The following is a 22,465-nucleotide window of genomic DNA, read 5'->3' as shown; positions in this document are numbered from 1 at the left end:
CTCTCAAGCAAATTGAGTGGTCGGTTTTATAACCATAACAATTTAAAAAATTGCCTCTTGCGAGGAATTGACAAATCCTTCAAGAGTAATTGTTGTCATGAAAAAGTGCTTTCTCAAACTAGCTGTTTGGATTCGGCCTAAAATTGTAGGTCCCTTCCATTCCTGACAACAGTACTCGCACACAGAATTGGTTGAGAGTTGTAAGTCACTAGGCCCTGGTTCATAACGGACTGTTGCGCCACCCCATTTGATTTTGAATTTAAAAAAAGGTGAACCATACCTACTCACCCACTACCCACATTACAATACAAAAAAAAAAAAAAAACAAATTAAAAAAATACCTACATCGAATGTATTTGCTATGGAAAAAATCAAAATATGGCAACGTAGCATTGTATCAAAACTTAAATTTGAAAACGTTGCTTTTAAATTTTCAGATTTCGTAAAAACTAAAATCAAATGAATACAAATATAAAACACATTGAATTAAATGTATTGTATATGCATACCCTTTACTTTGATAGGTATGAAAGAAACAAATCTCAGATAACGTTGGTAAGGACTGATTTTTGTTTACATTTGAACTTGCACTTACAGAAAATTATTCAACGATTTGGTTGAATGTCCGCGCAGTTACCTATAATTCGAGGTGATCGTCTAGTTTGTGTCAAAACACAAACTAAAAAGTTGCACAAATAGGCGACCAAATGGTTTCTGCATGTGCATATAAGTGTCTCACGCTCAGTTTAGAAACCAAACTTGTTTCGAAAATAAAAGTTGCATGTGCGCGCCTAGCCTTAGATTCTAACTTTATTTTTGTATTATGAAACTATAAATTATATTATTAAGGGTAAATAAGTTTCTCATTCCCAAATAAATTAAAAACAAAATTGACCACCTTTCTACCTTACAATTTTTTCAAATTAAGTATTAAGAAGTTCAAATTTTTTAAAGTCATAGAAAGATGATTTTCTTCAATAAATACATTACAAGGGGCGTTCCGAAATATAAGAAAAGATGATGACAACTTGGCTAGTTATAAGATGGGATAGGTGCTATCTCTTTTTGTTTAGAAGGTAAAGGAAATCTTAAAAAAAAATATTAAAAAATAATAGCATAACTTACAAGATTTTAAATTTGAATTTTGTAACTAACCAAAAATTTAATAGAATTCTCTTCAAACAACCCATATTTCAGAAGGAGATTTAATGCTTAAGAAAAGATTCTTAAACTTTTTGACATAAGATTTATTACCATTGTATTGAAGCAATTACTCAAATTTAATTAATGATATGATATATTTAATAATATGCACTTCAAATTTAGTAAATGTAAATTATGGCTTATTATTCGTAATTTTTTACCCTTTTTTAAGGTTCCTTATCACTTCCAGAAAAAGCTAATTAAACCTTAGTACCAAACCCCACGACATCTAATATATAAAAGTCAAAACGTAAAACTTTCAAAAGTGTTGGTAGGCATTTCCGGTTTCGCGCAGCTTCTCGAAAAAAGAGTGAAATATATCTCGACACATGAGATGGAAACATAATAAAAGGATATGTAAACAGTAAAACTAAGCACATATACCGCGTTTACAAGGAGAATTGAATCCGAATTGAATCAGGATTTAGCGCCGTATAGACCTGGATCGGATCGAAATAGGATTACTCGATCCGATCCCACTGAAAGAGGTGAATCGAATCGAAAATTTGTTTGTAAACCTGAATCGGGGAATCGAGTTATTGGTGTGTGAGGTCTTGCTTGTATACGTGCGATAAGTTTTTTTCTATCTTGTTTTTTTCTAAGCAAAAATACTCCATTTAAATGGAGTATTTTTGGTTATAACCTGAATTTTATTTGGCGCTCGTCTTTGTGTTGAGAGCATTGTTTAAAAATTTGAAAGTTATTCACGTAGCAGTACGCACACAAATACAACCCAAATGTCATTTCGATTCCATTTGAATTCGATTCCTCGATTCAGTGCCATCATATACCTGGAATCGAATCGAATCGAATTGAGATTTCGATCCAGGTATATGATGGCATGAGAGTTTAACGAACTAATTTTGTCGTTATTTTTATTTTATTACACCACTTTATTCTGGCATATGAAATTTGTATTTATTTTGCAAAAGTGCAAATGTAATTTAAAATTTATTTTGTAATTTAAAAACTTAAGCAATAAAAAAAACCTGAGCAAATATGTATATAGCTAGTAATATTTTTGCTGAGATGTTTTCTTTGACTACTATAAATTTTCACAAAAAATAAAGAAAGTCAATTACATGAAAATTGAGTTCGTCATTCGGGAGACTAACAACTAATGATAATTTAATAAAGTAAGTAAAGGGATAAGAAAAATGCATGCAAAAAATCAATCAACCTATTATGGATCTTTAGGATACCCTAAAATAAAAATCATCGGAAACAACTTTTTACCTATGACATAAAGGAACTATACGACAAGTATTGCATTAGTAAAAAAATTTGAACTCGCGATTTTAATCAAACATGACAGTACGGTGGTAGAGAAGTTGGAAAAAGTGGGTCCCCCGACTCCGTCAGTCAGCGTGTCTGCTCGCCCCTACAGCCCAAACCAGAGAGAAAAAACTAATTTTTCAAATGTGTTCGCCATTTTTCATGTGGTGGGAGTATGGATATCTTTTTGCATAACTTTTGTTCCCCACATTTGTTTTATATGGAGTTATTACATATGCAAGTTTATGTGCAAATGGCAGCTTGTCGAAGTTCTTTCTCTCGTTTAGTTTTTTTCTCTCTGGCCCACACCATTGGGTTCAAACTTAGAAATTTTTAAAAACTAAATTATAGTCCCCATTCAAATTGCAACTGTATTTTTTAATTTTTAAATAACTGCATACTAAAAATATTTGTATACTCAAAGTGAAAAAAAAAAGTTTTTTTTCAGTAGGAATATTTTTCAATTTGAAATGTTATTAAACAGAATCTTTAAATACAAGAGCAAGTTCGTGCGACCCAATCGTATACCTATTTTATTTTTTTTTCTAAGCCTAAAAATGACCCCCTGAAATTTAACCTGTTGTTAAGTTAAGTATTTGAGTGAGTTTTATTTTAATAACAAAACAGAAAACCGGCATGTTTATTTCACATTTTTTTAAATGGAAAAGTACCCTAATCAAAATATTTGTTTGCAGGAAAAATTAAACTTGCAAGAAACTAGATATTGAAAGACTAAGTCATCAAATTTTTGTAAATGTAAATACAACGGCTAGCATTCTTTTTTTAAAATAAAGATCCAATTGAAGTTAATATACTTAGTTAACACTAATGATAATATTGCAGGAAAAATGGGACAGGATATACCGTAGTAAGCCATTTTTTAAATCCTCGATACATCAAAGCTATAAAAAAAAGTTTTTATTTTTTTTTTTGAATGAATGCCTGTCATAGAACTTACAAATTAAATATTCCTTAAAATTGTAGCTTGTATGACTTTATTCACCGGTACTTACAAAATCTTTGCCCCTAATTTTTTAAGAAAAATTCTTTTTTCTTACAAAATTTCGTTTTATCGTCCATAACCTCTATCAAAATCTGCATTGGCGATGGTGTTTTTTTACATTTCCAAAAATAATTTAACCCATACAAAACACAGAACATCAACAAAACGAAATATACAACGATAAAAGTACACATTATTAAAAATATACAATTTTTGAAACTTTGTGAAAAATCAAATTTTCAAGAAGGCATGTTTACTTGTACTTTTTTATTTAAAAACTGCCAAGGTTAATTGAATTAATGTAGTTCTTGAATTCGCTTGAAATTGTGCTGTTAGTTTAGAATTATCTTATTTTATGTAAGTTACTGAACCGATTTAATGTGTGTAAATAATATCCAAAAGCATAAGAAGAAAAGTAATGCAAAGGAACCAACCAACTTATTTGTAGCATAATACTTGCGGCACAATGAGCGCTTACACATTATTTTCGTTGATGTACATACATATAACAAAAAAGCATATTATATACATATATGTCGTATTATTGTGTTGTTTAGAGAATATTGGTACCAAGAATAAAGAGAATAACCGTCACAGGAGATGTTTGTGTTTTACAGGGAGGCGTGTCGTATCTTGAGCAATTAAACAAAAAAACTGTTGCTTTTTCTACAAGAAGCAGAAAATATGAATCTTTCTACATTAACTTATCAACTATGTGGATTCATGACCTTAAGTGAAGATTCAAATAATTGATACCATCAAACAAGCAAGATATACTTCTCAAGATACAAATATATTGTTCTCTTAAATCATCTAATCTTCGAAAATCAGTACATGAATGTTATACACTCTGCGAAACAATGATAAGGACAAAAAAAAACACTGCTGTTCCGTCTGTTTTTATAAAAAAATTACTATAAAGGAATGGCAACCTTTTTGTTTGATTTTATATTTTTACGACTGTTTAACTAGCTTTCTCTCTCTTGTACCGCTAGTCTAACAATAATTTATTGATCTTTATTGCGATACGAAAAATTTATAAGACCAAGTTATTGTATTTATTAAAAAGGAGCAAAAATAAAAAAATCTTCAGATAACATAGGTTTGTTAGTTGCATATACTTTGTTAATCACGTAGTGAATTGAATTTACAATCCCTGGCCATATTATTGGACGCACTTTCGATTGTATGCAAAATCTTAATTTCCAGCTTTTTTAATCAGGTTTTCGAATACCTACTGTAATGCATTTTAATTATTTTGTATGCAGAATATAAACTACTTCCTAAAAATAAAGCAACAGATTTAAAGAACTTTTTTTTCATTAACATTTTCAGTTTTTTGGTGTTATTTTTGTAATTTTGTTTAAATATTTTGTTGAATCTCCTTTTGCTGTAATAAGAGCCTCAATTCTGAGCGACATACTGTAAATGCATGATTTGACTTTTTCCTGCATTTGTGGGTGGTGATTCCACACGTGAACTACTCTTTCAATAAGTGCCGGCATCTTAAGCTACTTCCCTCTTCATCAGTTCCCACTCGTTTTCAATTGGGTTCATATCAGGGCTGTTCCCCGGCCAGTCCAACAGAGGGATGTTTTCTTCCTCAAATTAGTTTTTATGTAAAGGGCTGTGTGGCATGGAGCTCAATCTTGCATACAAATGTAACCACAAATCCATTCTTGGACGTTACAAACATTGCGAATAATCTAATAATTATAAAAGGGACTGTATTAGAATAAATTACAAGAATGATCCTGAAAGCCATTATCCGCAGAAAAATGGGGTCTTGTTGCTTATTACCTAGAACAGACTAAGACACATAGCCAAATCGGTGGCATACTTTTAAGAAGTAAATCTGTAATAGGCATTTTCTTAAAGCTGCGTTAAAATTATGAAGTTAAGCGAAGTTCAAGTAAAAATCTTTAAGCCGCTTGAACATTTTTAACATTTTAGCCCTCACTGAGTCCCCAAGACGGATGCAACAGTTTTTGAAAGGTGTGAAAATATTAAATATGTGAAACGGGTCCTGAAACCAAAATCTCGTCGAAAAGCCAACAGATTGACTTTAGCTGAAAAGTATAAATTCTTTCGAATAAGACAAAATGGAGGATACCCAGATTTTGAAGCTGGTACGTTGATGGTTTGCTGTGCCATAAGCTGCTGTTTCTACCAAAATGAATTCCCGAAAATATGCATATGAAATATTTGATTCGAAATGTATCTTTCACAAGAATAAGGATGCTATTTATGTTTAAAAACCCGAACCCGATTGAAATCGTGTAGGTAATTTTAATTCAAGACTTCTTTTCAAGCGTGAGCTGAAATTAGTATGTGTCAAATAAAATAATTAATAACTTCAATAACACGACCCCTACGAGATGTTATTCAACGAAAGGGATTAAGCACCAAATATTAAAATTGAACACCTTTTTAATAATTTAAATTTTACTAAGAATTCCTTTGAAAATTGGCCCTCACATTATTTCGTTCTGAAAAAAAAATAACTCATCACAATTATAAAGTAGTCTAATTTTTCATATTTTTGTTTTCCCTTTGGTTTAGTTGTTAAGATACTAAAAGCAAAATTAGTTTGTTAAAATCCAAAAATAAATGAAAAAAATCGTCTTTTGTGTTTGTACTATCATTGTTTCTTAGTGTCCCTTATTTGGAATTGAATTGATGGTCGCAAGCAACTAAAAAGAAACATTTTCATCTGAAAAGCATATGTACTGTACATACATGTTTATGTAAAAATATGGGTTAATATTTAACATAATTTTTGGTTTGGGATAATGGAATGCTCAGCCCTACTATGAACACGAATGAAACTATTGCCAAATACGTTCGTAGTGGAAAATTTCATCCAATTTTGTATTACGAACGTATTCCTCTTTACAATGGAATTTGAAAATGCCCTTAATGTAAAATTATACTTGCGATCATAAGGAATGCATAAAGTTAAATAAATTCGTTAAATTTAATAAGTAACCCGGGGCCTTACTATGTAACTACTTTTGATTCTATTCGAAACTCATTTCCGATTCTACTTTCAAATCGGTTTATGTATAAAAGTAGAATCGGATGCCGGTTATACCAATTTGTTTGAGTATCGAGTTGTTTGACAGTTTTAAAAATAAAACATCAAATTTTTGGACAAGAATAATTATGACAAAAATGGACACCGTTGGAATTTGGTTTAATTTGCAAAGAAATGAAGAACAAGTTGAACGCAGAAGAATATGAGATAATTCCATTATAAATAGCTGTGTGAGAAAAGGTTTGTACATATACATATGTACGGTAAAATATTTGAACGCATTCATAATAAAAAATATACAATTACTTTGGTTTTAGTTTTGTTAAGAGCGTTCCGATCATTATTAAGTTATCAGTAGCATTGAATATGTTGGCAACAGCACGTTACCAAAACCAAATCGGTGGTGACAAAAACACTGGAATTGCACAGCAAACCATGTCAAAAATACTTGCCGAAGTTTCGACTTCAATTGAAAGAGTTATGTGCCCGCTATTGATGAATTTTGAAATGAATGAGGAAGAGAAACAAAAGTCCAAAGCTATTTTTGACAAAATTTACGAATTCCCGGTGTAATTGGGGTGGTAGATGGAACTCATATTCAACATTTTCCCTGATTTGTTTTAATTATTTAAATATGATTTAAAGATAAAAAGATTGTATAGTCCAAATTTTAATGAAATGAAAATTTATTAAAAGCTTTTTTTTCTTGTAGTATATTGGTAGTTGTGCATTTAACTTTACTCGAAATTAAAAAATTTAGATGGACTCTTATGTCAGGCCTTGGTTCGATCCCTGCCTATGCCATCTAAAGTTTTTTTTTTCACGGGTACCGCCTCTTGCGAGGAATTGACAAATTCTCCGAGAGTAATTCTGGTCATGAAAAGTAGTTTCTCAAATAAGCCCTTCGGATTCGGTTTAAAACTGTAGGTACCTTCCCTCCCTGACAACAGTACTCGCACACAGGAATGGTTGAGGGCACTAAGCCCTAGTTGCGCCACCCAATTTATTTATTAAGATGTGACATTTAACTTGATCCGACTGAATCATAATCTTTTCATCTGAACTAAGAAAATCTCCCATTGATTTATTGAGTTTTTGAAATTGATGTGAGAACACTGAAAACAAATTCAAATCCAATTTCCAAACATTGGGGACTTTTGGGAATATAATTTGTAAGCTGAAATTTAAAACTTTGAAACTTCGACATAATTCACGTTTTCAATTTTTGAAGATAGGAAACATCATAAAGGAAATTTTATTCACGATAGGTCCCTAAGCTAATAGTTTTAATAAAATGATCATTTTTCATTCGAAGACACGTGCTGGTGAAGTATATTTTTTTAATGTATTATTGTTGCTGATAAAACAGTGAATTTCTACAATTCACCAAAAACACACTCAAGTTTACACTTCCTGTACAGAGTCCAAAAAACGTATATTTCAATCAAAACGTTAAATATTGTTTTCGATAAAAATGAGGAAGGATTATTTCAACAGCGGTTTTGTCAAGACAACTACATACGATGAGGTAGTTATTATTTTCGTACATTTAAAACTATAATAAACAATTTGAATTGCACATTAAACGTATCAGAAAGCATAATTTTTTTTCTTGATGAAGCAATTAACTCGACAAAAAATGAGCCGAGATGTTTTTTGTATGACTTAAAGGTGTTTCCTCGCCTTAATTTTCAAAACATGTTCTATTTGAGACTGTAAAAAAAAACAAGGAAAATCGTGCTGCTGTAATGGAAAGTCGCCCCAAGACATCAACTAAATGATATTGGCTGTAAGCTTCGATTTTTATATTACTTTTTATTTAAAACTGTCCATACTTCGCAACTTACATACAACTAATATTACTTAGAAATCACGATTGGACCGGTTTCCTTACGGGCGTCTCTTTGCTTAACTACAATTTGGTTTGCGATACGATCCAAATCACGTTGTCCAATGGATGTAAGCTTGCGGCCACCATCAGGGTGCTTTTCGATTAAGCGGGCATGTTCCAATGCTTGCAAAGCTTTTCTTGCACATCCATCGGCAGAACGACAGAAGTGAGATGGATGAACACCGTTGCGCTTACGGCCACCATAGATCTTAGTTATGGAACCAACACCAGCTGGACTGCGGTGATACAAGTGACGAAGGATCGACGCACAACGAATGTAGAACCAATCGGGGTCATAAGGCGAAAGTTCCTTGAACTTGGCAGTCTTAATGATGTCCATTTGTTCAGGAACCTTTAGCTTGCCAGTCCTGAGAATTAAAACATAAGGCATTAGAAGTTTAGAAAATTTAAGGCTACAATGTATACAAATCTTACTTCTTCAAGAAGACGGCGACATGCTTTACAACAGCATGTTGATCAATATCCTTAACTGTTACACCAGGCATCTGAGAAAACGAGAGAATATTTTATTTTAAGAAATCAATCGTTCCACTAAGATGCGACAAAACACAAAAACATCCCAACAGACTGAGCTTTGAGAATAATGAGACATTTTGGTAACAAATTAACAGAGAGAACATATTTATTTAGAATATATATACGATTTTACAAAGAAAATCCAAATATTTTACACGTTTTAATTAAAAATTACATTAAAATGACAGAAACCATACCTTACTTGATAAAGTGAACCGGAAGAAAGGACATTTTGTATGAAGTTGGTGTCTGTTTGAACATTTGAGCAAATTGGAAACGGTTTCGAAAACAAAATGTGAGCTACTTATCAAATGTATGTTCACTGACTAAACACAATGCTAGCGCGTTAGGTAATTTCATTTGGTTTGCAGATAAAAGTTATAACTAATTTTTAAAATAATAATAATAATAAACTTGTTTCTTTGCCTCAATAATCTTTTTTTTGGGGTGACTTTAAACTACTTCAGCACGATTTTTTGATTTTTTTTAACAGTGAGGTAGAGTTCTCAGTAGAAAAGTCATACAAAAAAATATTTTCATGAACAAAAAACAGGGAGAAATGTCAAAATCAACCATTTTTGTGTATGTTCCATGTAAAAATTTCAACTTTGATAATTAATTTAAAATAGAAATAAAATTTTCCTCGGTCTAAAATTGCTGATTATTTTTTAATTGCAAATATCTTCTAAATAAAAAAAAACGAGAGTTGAACCTTTTTTCAAAGACACTTAGGTCATCTATAAGTATAAAGTTTGAAAAAATAAGCAAAATACGAAAATTAAGTTGAGAAATTTCTATATATTTAATCTTAATTAAAGAAATAAAACTGACAATTGAGGAAAGAAAACTGTTATGAAATGTGTAGCCAGGAAACAACTGTTAACTGGAAATATTTCATAGTTGACTATTCATATCGACACATTCTCAAAACAACTGTTAGATATAGGCGACGGGAAAGTTACTACAGATGAAACTGGATGCATAAAATTACCGGTCGGTTACTGCACGATTATTGATTTGCAAGATGCTCTTATTGACATACACAGAAATATATAAATCAAGAATGGCTGGCAGAAAGTACAATTTTAGCAGCAAGAAATGTGGATGTCAACGAATTGAATCTTAAGATACAACATTTGTTACCAAAAGACTTGGGGTCATATAAATCTATTTATACAGTTTGTGATTTTTTGAACACGTTAGCCACACAAGTGAAGGCTGAAACTCTGGTAATTGGCACGCGATTAGTTATTAAAAAATTGATGAAAAATGTTATCGAAGCCATAATTCTAAATCGCAAATTCCGAGGTGAAAATATATTATTTCAAAACGACTTCAATTTCCTATTAGATTGTTATTTGCAATGACTATCAATAAGTCTCAAGGTCAAACAATATTTGTCTGCGGCTTACATTAAAGCACTTCATGTTTTTCACACGGCCAATTATACCTAGCGTTCTCTCATCCAGTTTGTTTATATTGGCGAAAGATGGGATCACATGGGATAGAACATTATGCTAATACAAAATAATTATGATGTTTCCCAAAAAAAAAAAGCATTCTGTTTTCAAAATTCTGTAAATAAGGCTACAAAATTAAAATCGTTTTGATAATGTAAGAAGTGCGCAGTTTTTTACATTTTCAAAACGATTTTTACTTCTTAGCCTTATTTGCAGCATTTTGAATTACAGAATTTTGATATACAAGATTTTGAAATACTAAATTTTGAAATACAGCATTTTGATCATGCAGTATTTTGTACATACAGTATTTTGAAATACAGTATTTTGAGATACAGTATTTTAAATTCAGTATTATAATCCATACAGTATTTTGAACCCAACCCGTTGCTGTTTGTCATATTGTATAGCACGTACAAATGAGTCAAAAACTTTCTTGTTAATTTTCGATCTTGAACATTAAAAAAAAAATGTTAATTCCACAATCTATGTATGCGACATACTTTATAAGATTACTAGCTGACCTGACAAACGTTTTTTGTCATATAAATAATTTCTATATATAACATATTTGCTAGAAATATATAACTTGTGTTGTACCCGTGGCATGATGGTTAGTGCGATGTCATGCCAGAGGTCATCTAAAGTTTTTTTTCACGGGTACTGCCTCTTGCGAGGAATTAACAAATTCTCCAAGAGTAATTCTTGTCATGAAAAGTGCTTTCTCAAATTTGCCGTTCGGATTCGGCTTAAAAAACTGTAGGTCTCTTCCATCCTTGACAACAGTACTCGCACACAGGAATGGTTGAGAGTTGTCAGTCACTAGGCCCTAGTTCTCAAACGGACTGTTGCGCCACCCAATGTATATATATATATATATATATATAACTTGTTGTAAATTTGTAAGGATGTCGTATATAAGTGGAAGAAGTATAGAGAACTATAAGCGGTGACAAAATTTTGAAATAGCAAATCACCAAACAATTTTTTTTTTAAATTATTAAACATGGAATGCCATGGCTTTCTTACTTGCTTTTAAATCTCGATACAAAATTATGAAAGCCGATGATGATGAAAATTTCAAGATAAAACATTTTAATAAAGATTAAGCTAAACAGGAAATCAGATTCATAAACTCTTTTAAAGATGGTTGACAATTCTCTTCCCCTAAAAACTCAGTTGCATCCGTCACATCTGTTCGTCAATGTAAACAAATGTGTTTTTGAAGGGTGATACGTACGAAGGTTTTATATCTTCATATAGAGTGGTTTAATTTCAAGTTAGCAGCCACTATTTGGACCATTAAATTAAATTCATCTTTATTATTTCTAAACTGTTTCAAAAATCAAACAGCAAGAGCAAACAAATAAAGGCTCTGCACTCTGTCGTACGTGGGGAATAAACGAGCCAAGTACTTCTATCTGATTAAAAAGACTTAGCTTTCCGCTAAACAACTATCTAATAATCTCAATTTGTTCCATATAATAACTCAAGAAAACAATTTTTTAATATCTTTTATTGTTGTTGCTTTGAAAAAAAAAAACTAGATCACCGTGTAGTCATTGGGCCTTACTAATAACCAAGCACTAATGTCGACAAAAAGTAGATTGCAAGGTTAAAATAAAGTGTCGAACTTAAACAGAAATCCACTAGAGACATATAACCTTCTGATTATTCTCTCACTTACCCTGATTCTGCTACAATTTATACCAAAATATTGTCAAATAAGTGTCAAACTCTCATACAGAAATACCTTTCGGCTCCAGAGAGTGCATTGCGCGTACATGTGAATCTATTTAGACTGAAACTTTCCCAAAAAGAAATAAATAATTGAGTCAAAAAATGTAAGTAAACTTCCTTCTCAATGACCGAGGATTGATGCTACATAAGGTTTTGCAAATTCGTAAGTCGTGCCTTATTATACATGATATTGTAGTCAGTAAAAAACCTGTCAAAAGCACTACCGGCCTAACGCTTGGTTGTGGTTTATCCATAACGTCTTTACTATGACTTTAAGACTAAATTCGTTATTAGTATGCGATTTCTCATTTAACTTTTAACTCATTTTGGTTCTTAGCTTGGGACATTTATATTCATGGACAAAATATCACGTAAGCGAATGGGTGATGGGTTAATACTAAAGATTACGTTCTTCATATGGATTGTCATTGATATTGTGTGCCTATAAAAAACACATCAAATTAATATAAAACACGGTAGCCATCTTGGTTTGCCTACGAGTTATAGCGAACAGTTGATTCATAAAGTGATAAAAATATGTGCCTGACATTTGCGCGCAATACTCATTTGTTAGTTGTATGTATGAGTGAAATCAAGAAAACATTTTTGTTGAAATCCACACAAAAACACTCTATATAAAGATATAAATCCTTCGTACGTATCATCCTCCAAAACCCATTTGTTTACATTGTTGTATTTGTAATGTGGACGAATTCAACGAGAAAAATTGGTCACATTCACAAAGCTGGTGGCTACGAGGTCAAGGAATTCTGATTGGCTAAATCTAACTACAAAAGTAGTTGAAATTTCCCCTTCGACGTAGTGTAAAAATGTTGTCTACAAAGTTAGTGTACACTGGTTTTGACGTTTCACAATCAGCTGATAAGGACACAAAAATTCAAAATGCAATGAATATTTCGGTATTTGAATACAAATATATATCAATCAGATTATATCTTCAACACAAATACAATACAAATATTAATTAATCAGACTATATCTTCTATTTGGTTTCATTGAATTAAAAACAAAAAAAAAAAACAAATGTTTCTTATTTTATAAGATTCCGGATTGACTAGCTTTGTAGTGCAATTTTGCATTCACAAAGCCAGTTGAATCTAGACTACGGAGTCACTAGCTTTGTGAATGCGGTCATTGACGTGTTTTCACTCATAGATAGAATCAGATACTAGGTTTTTATTTAGGGGAAATATAATAAAATTATAGAGAAATCAGAGAAATCACACGCATACTTAAATAAGTTTATGAGTCCGATTTCCGGTTTAGCTTGTAGGCACACCAATATGTCTACCGAGGATTTATATCTTTTCTAGAGTGTTTTTGAATCCACATCTCTTCATTGACATTTTAAAAATAAAAATAAAACAATGTAAAAATGGGTTTTGAAGGGTGATACGTACGAAGTATGCTTATCTTTACATATGTTTTTAGTGTCGATAGTCAAATACAATATACAAATTTAACAAACTCCTTCGTATGACTACGTTTTAAAATTTGTTTTATCTTTGAAATCAAAAGCAAACAAGCAAGCGTTGATTTGAAATTGAATTAACATTAAAAAAAACACTAGCTTTTATTTAAATGCAACACAAAATTTCCCTCTAGCACCAATAGAGTCTATGAAATAAATTAAAATACTGCATATATTCTTGTGTTCGTGAGGTATATAAAGTGTTCCTGATCAATATCATTTTGATTGTTGAAAAATTAATAATTAGATACATAATTTTCTCACAAATGTACAAATTCATAACAAATATTTAACTGTTTTGGTTTTTGAAATATACAGGTAGGTTGAAGTTGGACTTTTTTTCAATATGGACTCAAATTCAGAAGACTTGCTGACATTCAAGGATTTTACAAGTTCCTCCAGCAGCCCCCAACCTGCTCAGATTAGCGTTAATTCACCCGAAAAAAGCTCAACAGGACGTTCAAGAGACCCTCTTCAAGCTCTTATATACGATATGTCGAAGAGTGCAAACCTTCAAAGCAGCGACAGCAATATAAATCAAGCAAATGAAGGCGGTTCTTTGGAAGACACTCCGAGAACTGTATCTTTTCTGACCATTGAATACTACCAACAGTTTTTCAATGTGGACACATTCATGGTTATTGATCGCATCGCGAGTGCGGTTATTCCACAAAGAGCACCAAGCAATTATCTCAAGTCTCACATTGGAACCAATCCTGATCTTTATGGCCCATTTTGGATAACAGTTACTTTAGTAAGTTATCTTAATAACTTTTTTTGATTCCGTACAATAATTATAATTTTTAGATATTTTCCATTGCAATTAGTGGAAATGTTGCAAGTTATCTTCAGACGGCCAATGAAAACTATCATTGGCGATATAATTTCCACTTAGTGTCATACGCAGCTTCCTGCATTTTTATTTATTCTTGCTTTGTCCCTGGGACTCTATGGGGTCTAATGAAGTACACTTTGAAGCCTGTCGAAGAGGACCTGGAAACAGAAAACGTAGGTTCAAATTTTTGTTTCTAAGCATTTGACTGAATTATTTTTTAGGCCACGTATACACCCAGTCTTCTCTCGTTGATGTGTATTTATGGTTATTCCCTTGCTGTTTATATTCCGGTGTCAATTTTATGGGTTATCCAGGTAATTGCAAGCTTTAAAATGATAATTTGTTTTGTAATTCTCGTCTTCTTAGATATCAATTCTGCAGTGGTTACTGGTATTGACAGCTGCTCTAGCATCAGGATCGGTTCTCATTGCTGTTTTGACACCAGCGCTTAGGAATTCAAAGATATCGTTTTTTCTCATGATTGGAATCCTGGGGGCACATTTTCTTCTTGCAGCAGGATTTATGCTTTACTTTTTCCATGTACCCAACAGTACAACACTAACTCTAACAAATAATTTAATGCAAACCCCTGCAAGTGTCAGTGTAGTTAGCATTTCAAAGAACATTAGCGTTTAAAAATAAATGATATAAGGCAATACGCAAAAAGCCGGTGTTATTTTTACAACACTAAGCTTATTAAAAGATTTGTTTATTTATTGTTGCAATTATAAAACTTATGACAAAACGAATTAGGTTTATTAGTAATAAGTAATTCCCTTTACACAGTACAATATATTAATGTGTTAACATAATATCAGTAATATTTTCGTTTACACCATCTCCTCTGGCCCATCACTTAGTTATAAATGAGGAAACAGTAACGAACTAAAGTAATTATTACAGTATTATATAATTGAGGAAAGGAAAATAATATTTACACACAAAATAATGCATTTAAGTGCATGGTAAACTTCTTTAAAGTATTACTTATATTCTTACCTCTTTAAAATCCAAGACGTTTAAGTTCAAGTTTAAAAGTTTATGCATGCACTTTTTGGTGTGTTGCTGGAAAAATACATTAATAATTGTACACTTCGGATATTTGAGTTTCATCATCATAATTAAAACTTAATGAATTTAATACATCAAGTGCTAAAAGTACTCTTATTATGAGTTTGTAAATAAATACAATATCGCTTATAACCTTTAACTTACAGAGACGTTGCATTTAAATATGTTCATAGCGAGGAAGGTTGTGGGAAGGGGGACATGGTGGCCCTCTTAAGGCGTAAAGTATTCTATTTAATTTATAGTCCATGGAACTGGAAGATACTTCCTTGGCAAAATCCTGATTATGCAACAAAAGGGATAACGAACTACTCAAAGTCATAATTTATAAGTAGAAATATATGCGGTGAATTGAGGCGGTATCCCAGTTATCGCCAGCTTAATTACTATCCTGTGAAAAGTTTATCAAAAGCTTAAGAATAATCAGTGTAAATATAGCCGAGCTCTTGACCAAGTTCTAGGTTATTTGGTAAAGAATGTAAAAGTGGTTGTATATTAGTAACTTTCAATCCCAAAACCAGTTTTTCGTGAATTTATCAGTTTCGGGCCAAAACCTGCATCGTAAACTCAAGTTTTCCCATACATTGTTCGTAAGCTACAAGTTAAGTTTTTGCAAACAACCAGTTTTATATAAAACAGTCCAAAAAATATTGGTAACTGAATGATGAACTAAACAAACAAACTTTTCGAAGCATTCAACTCAATTAAATGTAAACAAAACAGCTGATGGCTGCTGTCAAAACAAATATTTCTCTTTGTATTATAAAACTTTGTCCAAAACTTACCCAACTGCAGTTTTAATTTAAATAAAATAGTATAATTATTTAAACTTACAATTTAGATTTTTTTCAGTAATATTATTTACAAAGATGTTTTATAATTAGAATCATTGTTTTTTATTTAAAAATAGTGAAAGAAAACTACTTTGAATATATATGTGAATAGTACTATCATGAAACACAATAATTTTGTTACGGAAGGCGAGCCATGGGGCGCTGCCTGTACGAAAATTAAGTGTGGAATTTAAAAGCGACTGGAAATATAAATTATTGAAATAAATAAATAAAATAAATTACTTTAATAACAGCGTTTTATTATCACTATGATCTGATCCGGATCAGATCATGATAATAAAACAGCTGGATCATCATATTTTTTATTATTTAAAGTTTGGTAGCAGTGTCAAATTCGTTCTTTCAAAAGTTACATTTCAAAATAAAGCAAAAAAAAAAAAACAATCAAAAAGTAAATCAAAAAAAGTATTAATTTTTATTTTGTTGTCTTTTTATTATAAACCTTAACATTGGTAGTTCTTATTTGAAAGCGATGATAGCGAATCACTCGTCAAATTTGTCCGCACTGCTAGATGATACGAGTAGTTCCAATTCCTCAACAGACGAAAATACGCCTCCAAATCATCAGAATAAAATAACAAATTTTTGGGATATTGTGCATACGGTTTGCGACGCAGATTTTAAAAACCACTTTTGGCTTCATAGATCAACTATTCACATTTTGATAGGTATACACAAAATGTTTCTTATTTTATATTAACGTTTACATACATATTTTTGTTTATTTGTACTAAAATATAATTAAAAGCTCAGATCAACTTTCATTAATATTTCCACTTTTTGGGAGTGGTTAAAAGTTCAACTCGAAATGTTCTTTTGATTTTTATTTAATATAACAAATTCTTAACGTATTTTAAACGCTTTTAGATAATATTATGCCTGCTGTTAAAAAAAACATCAAAAGTTCATAAGAAAAGAAGAATTTTAATGCCGTAAGATTGTGGAGGTTCAGACGACATAAGGGACTTGAAAGTTAGGCAAGTTTCTAGTATCTGATTTGCCAGCTGCCAAAAAATTACCTTCCAATTAAGGCAACTTTAATGAAATCTTGACTGGAAAGTTAGTCAAGAAAACTCTCCATAACTATTAAGTCAAGTCTACTTTTATCAAAATGACAGGTGATTATGTTTTTTCATTCAACTGAAAGTTGAACTTTATTACTTAATCATTTATTTATTTTCTACACAACTTCATTAAATGTTAAAGGGTTCCATGTCAAATTGGAAAAGAAAAAAGTAATATTTCTTTACAATACAAAATACAAATCGTGGTGGACTTGTAGCTTGCATGACTATGAACTTAAAGTAGAGGTTTGCGAAGTAACTAACCAAAAATATACTCACATAGGCGTCGAAGTAACGACATTGAACGGGTGCCATTTGATTAGTGAAAAATTTGATTTTTCCGTTACGTCAAAGAGTCAATGCGTTGATAGCTTTACAAATTACAATACAAAATATGAAACATTTTTATTCTGATTGAAATTAATAAGCCATAAGTCTTTTAATTTAAGACAACTGAATTTCTGTTGAAAGGATTGTATTGTTTTTAAATTTGAATTCGCCCATTAAATTTCATTGGTTGGATTAAATGCGAGAATTATGTTTCACTTTCTCTAGTCCATCATCATTTAAATGGATTCGGAAACATTTTTTATTGAATTTTTTTTGAGAAAAAAAAGTTTAGTTGCACATTTATTTTTCTTTAAAAATGTATTTTTCTATTTTCCGGACGGAAATTCATTTCCCTGAACAAATGATATTTTTATGGTCAAAAATGAAACGAATCGTTCCACTGATTTGTGTTCCAGTTCCACACAGTTCCAATGACAGATTTCTATTAGTAAAAGTTGTTCGGTGAATTTCAATGATAGAAATTTCTAATGATCGCTATAAACGACCTGTCAAAAAATTTCAATGTTTGTTTCAATGATGAAAACCAATGGGCCTAAAAATCAAAATGTCGCCCAGCGTTTATATTTATAGTCTGGTCAAAAATACTCTATTTACCATGATGGGAATCTTTACGTTTCACTCTCCAAATCCATTTGCTTACATTGTTTTATTTTTAGTTTTGACAATTAGTCCATGAATAGAAGTGAAAACCAAAAACAAAACGATGGGGCTAGAGGCTCTTTGCAAAGCAACAACAATCTGTGGAGGTAAATACTTTTTTTAGTTTTTTCTTTTTACTTTTTTCAATGAAAAAGTCAGTTGTAAGCTTCACTTTTGCAGTCATTTTGTTGATAATAGGGCCCATACACTACACAAACTGTTTGAGCTAACGAATGTATTTTGTTGTTGTAAAAATATTTTTGCTAACTGTTTGAGTAGTGTATAGCGATGATGCTTGTTTGCGCAAGCGGTTTGAACAAAATCAAAAAAAATTGAATTTTCCGTGCCAGCACAAACATGTTTGTGTGGTATGTATTGAATTTCGCTCAAACCGATGCCAATTTTCATAGATTTAGCATGAAAAATTGATGTTTTTTGTACCACGCAACTAATATCTCTCAAACGTATTTGTGTAGTGTATGGCAAAACTATCTTTGTTCAAAAACGTGTTTGCTTAGTGTATGATCCCTATAACGAACAAACGTCATAAAAAAACATGCTCAACATCAAAACACGAAGTTCTTTATTTAGTATCAAAGATGCGGTCGAAGAATCAAATAGTTAAGGTTGTGAGCGCAATTAATTGAATTTTACGAAATTTTATTTAATGAATTGCATTTATATTTTGCAAGTATTTAAAATCTGTATCAAATTAATTAACTATTTTTCAATTTCATTTTTATTAGTAAATCTAAAATTTAAAAAAGAGTTATAAGCGAAAGATACCGTATCCATAACATTCTGCATTAATGGAAGCATACATGTGTTTACTATCATAATACTGTGGAACATATCAAAGGAACACCAATGTTTTAAGAAAATAATCAGAACAATATAACAATATAAAATAGCAATTAAAATGCAAATTTTGACATTTATCATAAAATGAAAACGTCAAAAAGTCGTTCTAAATTCATGCACAACTTATTCAGTAGATCATGCAAGAACTAAGAGAAGGGTAGATATAATCGGGACCGATTCCACCTCCTCTCTTACTTCCATACCAAAAACTAAGTGGCTCCATATTTCACGTTTTTCTAATAAAACCACTTCCGAGGATATTGTCAAATACATATCTGAAAAAACAAACATATCTTCTGAACTATTTAAATGTTACATGCTCATAAAAAAAGATACAGAGGTGTCCGACTTAAGCTTTGTAACATTTAAATTAAGTGTACCAGTTGACAGTTTGACAACAATCTTGGATGCATCAGTGTGGCCACAGCATGTTCATGTAAAAGATTTTTTCTCTCTGAACAGAAAAGAAAAAACGGCAGTAATACCACCCCCGCCTCCACCTGTGCAGCAACAACCACAATAACAACAGCTCCATCACCATCGCTCTCCAACATCACATCTATAATTTGTGCCTCTAAGCTATCACTGCTCTGTGACAACTGCTCTCATCATGATGACTCTTCATCTTCACCCACCTGTCAACTCTCTTCAATGTCCACACCGCCACTCAACTCTTGTCATCCAGCTCCTTCTTCTACACCGCTCTTCGTCAACGGCTCTCATACTTCGCAATCATCATCTTCTTCGCAATTCATCGATATCGCTCAATCGGCTCCCTTAATAAATAGCCATGGTTTTCATGGCTATTATCAAAATGTTGGAGGTCTGCGTACGAAATTTCAACAACTGCTCTTATCGTCTTCTTCGCTTCAATTTGATTTCTTTGCGCTTACAGAGACTTGGCTTTCTTCAAAGCACTATAGCGCAGAGATGTTTGATGTTAAACATTATTCTGTATATAGAAAAGACAGATGCTCTCTTTCAACTGGTTTGGACAGAGGTGGAGGTGTTTTACTTGTAGTTCGGTCTATTCACGCTTCCACTCAATTGAAGCTGCCCTCATCATCTTATTCAACATTTGACATTGATCAGGTTATTATTAAACTTTCATTAACTTCTAATAAAGATATATATATTATTGTCAGCTATATTCCACCAAGAAGTCCACTAGATTTATATAAAGAACATAAAAATAATTGTAATTTTTATCTATCAAAACTTAAAGATAATCAACACGTTATTATAGTAGGTGATTTTAATCTACCAAATGTAAATTGGATTTTTGATCATGATGAGTCACAACTTATTCCATTTAATGTTTCTAATGATTATGTATCAGAAATTGTAGATTCCTTTGCAGCATATGATCTAATTCAGATAAATAATTGTAAAAATAGTTTGGATAGGACACTTGACTTAGTATTTGTTGATAAGGACTTGGGAATGTCAGTAAATGAATCACTTTTTCCAATATTTTCTAATTCCATGCATCATATTGCTTTAAATTTTCATTTCACAACTTTAACTTTGCACAAGCCAATTTTGTTGGCATAGCGAATTATTTGGATCGTTTAGTTTTGCCCAATGATTTTAATAACAATTTTGATTTATCTTACTTCTATAGTGACTTTCTAAGTACTCTTAAGGAAGCAATTGACATTTTTGTTCCTAAATCACAAATTAAAAATAACTCTAAGCCACCATGGTACAATAAAAGACTCATAAATTTGAAAAATAAAAAGAACAAAGTTTATAAACTGTTGCGGGTTTCTTCGTCTGATGCCAATTTAAAAGTTGAATATATTGCTCTTGAAAAGAGCTTTAACTTGTTAAATAAATTTCTTTATAAAAACTATATTTGTTCAATGGAATCTAAACTTAAAAACAATAGCAAGTATTTTTGGACTTTTATTAAAAATAAAAAAAATAATAATGGAATTCCAAAGTGTATGGAGTATTTGGGATATACGTACACTGACCTACCTAACATTTGCAATAATTTTGCCAAATTTTTCAAATCTAATTATTTAGTTTCAAATACCAATAATGCTTTCTCTTTGGCACCATCTAATAATACGGTCAACATTGGTCAGTTAAGTTTTAACATAACTGAGGTTGAGAAAGTATTATTGAGCTTGAATGACGATAAGAATGCTGGTCCAGACGAAATTCCTCCCATTATTTTAAAGAGTTGTGCGCCTTCCCTGTCTCGAATACTTTGTTTTATTTTTAACAGATCACTTGAGAAAGGTGTATTTCCGAATGGAAAACATCCTTTATAACTCCTGTCCATAAAAGTGGTCCAAAACTATCGCCCGATTTGCAAGTTATCCGTAATACCAACAATTTTTGAAAAAATTGTTTGCGATAAGCTTTCGTTTTTATTAAAAGAGACTATATCCCCATTTCAACACGGATTTGTATCCGGTAGATCAACTTCTACAAATCTTACAATTTTCTCCAACTTTGTTTTAAATAATCTAAAAAAAGGATTTCAAGTCGATGTCATATATACGGATTTTGCCAAAGCATTTGACAGAGTTCACCATAAAATTTTGATTCGTAAACTGGAAAAACTAGGTATACATTCTAACTTGTTAAATTGGTTGAGTTCATATCTTACAGGACGCATTCAATATGTCCGTATTGATTCGATCGTCTCAAGTCCAATAGATGTTTCCTCGGGTGTTCCCCAAGGTAGCCATCTTGGACCACTTTTATTTCTTATATTCATAAATGATCTTCCTGATTTTCTCTTACATTCCTTTTCCTTAATGTTTGCCGATGATCTCAAATTTCTGAGATGCATTAAGGATCCGGTAGACTGTGTGCTTCTTCAAAAAGATCTTCAAAGCTTATCAACTTGGTGTAAAATCAACAAATTAAACCTCAACATCTCTAAATGTCAATGTTTTTCATTTTCCCGCCGATCTTCTCCTTTTGTATATGATTATCATATTGAGAACAAAATTTTCTCGATAGAGTCTCAGTCAAAAAAGATCTGGGAGTGATTTTTGACTCTAAATTCAGCTTCAGTAATCATTTAGAATTCATAGTGAACAAGGCCAACTCTATGCTTGGATTTGTTGTCCGCAACTCTAAAGGTCTAAGTGATCCCTATACCTTAAAAACGCTTTACATTGCTTATGTTAGAT

General features: G+C 31.6%; 2 protein-coding genes across 3 annotated transcripts; one reads left to right on the top strand and one right to left on the bottom strand.

The window, feature by feature from the left end:
* Window positions 1–8,313: 8,313 nt before the first annotated feature.
* LOC129945359 (40S ribosomal protein S19a) lies at window positions 8,314–9,227 on the bottom strand. Its single transcript, XM_056055049.1, has 3 exons — window positions 9,144–9,227; window positions 8,845–8,915; window positions 8,314–8,777 (listed from the first exon to the last, which is right to left on the bottom strand). Exons 2-3 carry the CDS (start codon window positions 8,913–8,915, stop codon window positions 8,378–8,380), a joined length of 471 nt encoding a protein of 156 aa, XP_055911024.1. The 5' UTR covers window positions 9,144–9,227; the 3' UTR covers window positions 8,314–8,377.
* A 4,349-nt stretch (window positions 9,228–13,576) lies between these two features.
* Window positions 13,577–15,691, top strand: LOC129947569 (protein YIPF1). 2 transcript variants are annotated; one of them, XM_056058185.1, is made up of 5 exons: window positions 13,577–13,829; window positions 13,961–14,392; window positions 14,446–14,646; window positions 14,695–14,787; window positions 14,840–15,691. In XM_056058185.1, exons 2-5 carry the CDS (start codon window positions 13,985–13,987, stop codon window positions 15,107–15,109), a joined length of 972 nt encoding a protein of 323 aa, XP_055914160.1. In that variant the 5' UTR covers window positions 13,577–13,829; window positions 13,961–13,984; the 3' UTR covers window positions 15,110–15,691. The 2 variants fall into 2 exon arrangements, with proteins under 2 accessions (XP_055914160.1, XP_055914161.1); XM_056058186.1 differs by having other exon boundaries at window positions 13,957–14,392.
* Window positions 15,692–22,465: the final 6,774 nt, after the last annotated feature.

This window comes from Eupeodes corollae, chromosome 2 (genome assembly GCF_945859685.1).
Source record: "Eupeodes corollae chromosome 2, idEupCoro1.1, whole genome shotgun sequence".
In the NCBI taxonomy this organism is placed as follows: Eukaryota; Metazoa; Arthropoda; class Insecta; order Diptera; family Syrphidae; genus Eupeodes; species Eupeodes corollae.
The sequence above is the reverse complement of the archived record's forward strand: the minus strand, read 5'-3'. Positions and strand labels throughout refer to the sequence as shown.

Coding starts and splice junctions, on each gene's coding strand:
- LOC129945359 (XM_056055049.1), bottom strand. CDS start 8,915: ATGCCTGGTGTAACAGTTAAGGATATTGATCAACATGCTGTTGTAAAG. Junction 8,778..8,844: donor GTCGCCGTCTTCTTGAAGAA/GTAAGATTTGTA, acceptor TTTAATTCTCAG/GACTGGCAAGCTAAAGGTTC.
- LOC129947569 (XM_056058185.1), top strand. CDS start 13,985: ATGGACTCAAATTCAGAAGACTTGCTGACATTCAAGGATTTTACAAGT. Junction 14,647..14,694: donor AGGACCTGGAAACAGAAAAC/GTAGGTTCAAAT, acceptor ATTATTTTTTAG/GCCACGTATACACCCAGTCT. Junction 14,788..14,839: donor CAATTTTATGGGTTATCCAG/GTAATTGCAAGC, acceptor TCGTCTTCTTAG/ATATCAATTCTGCAGTGGTT.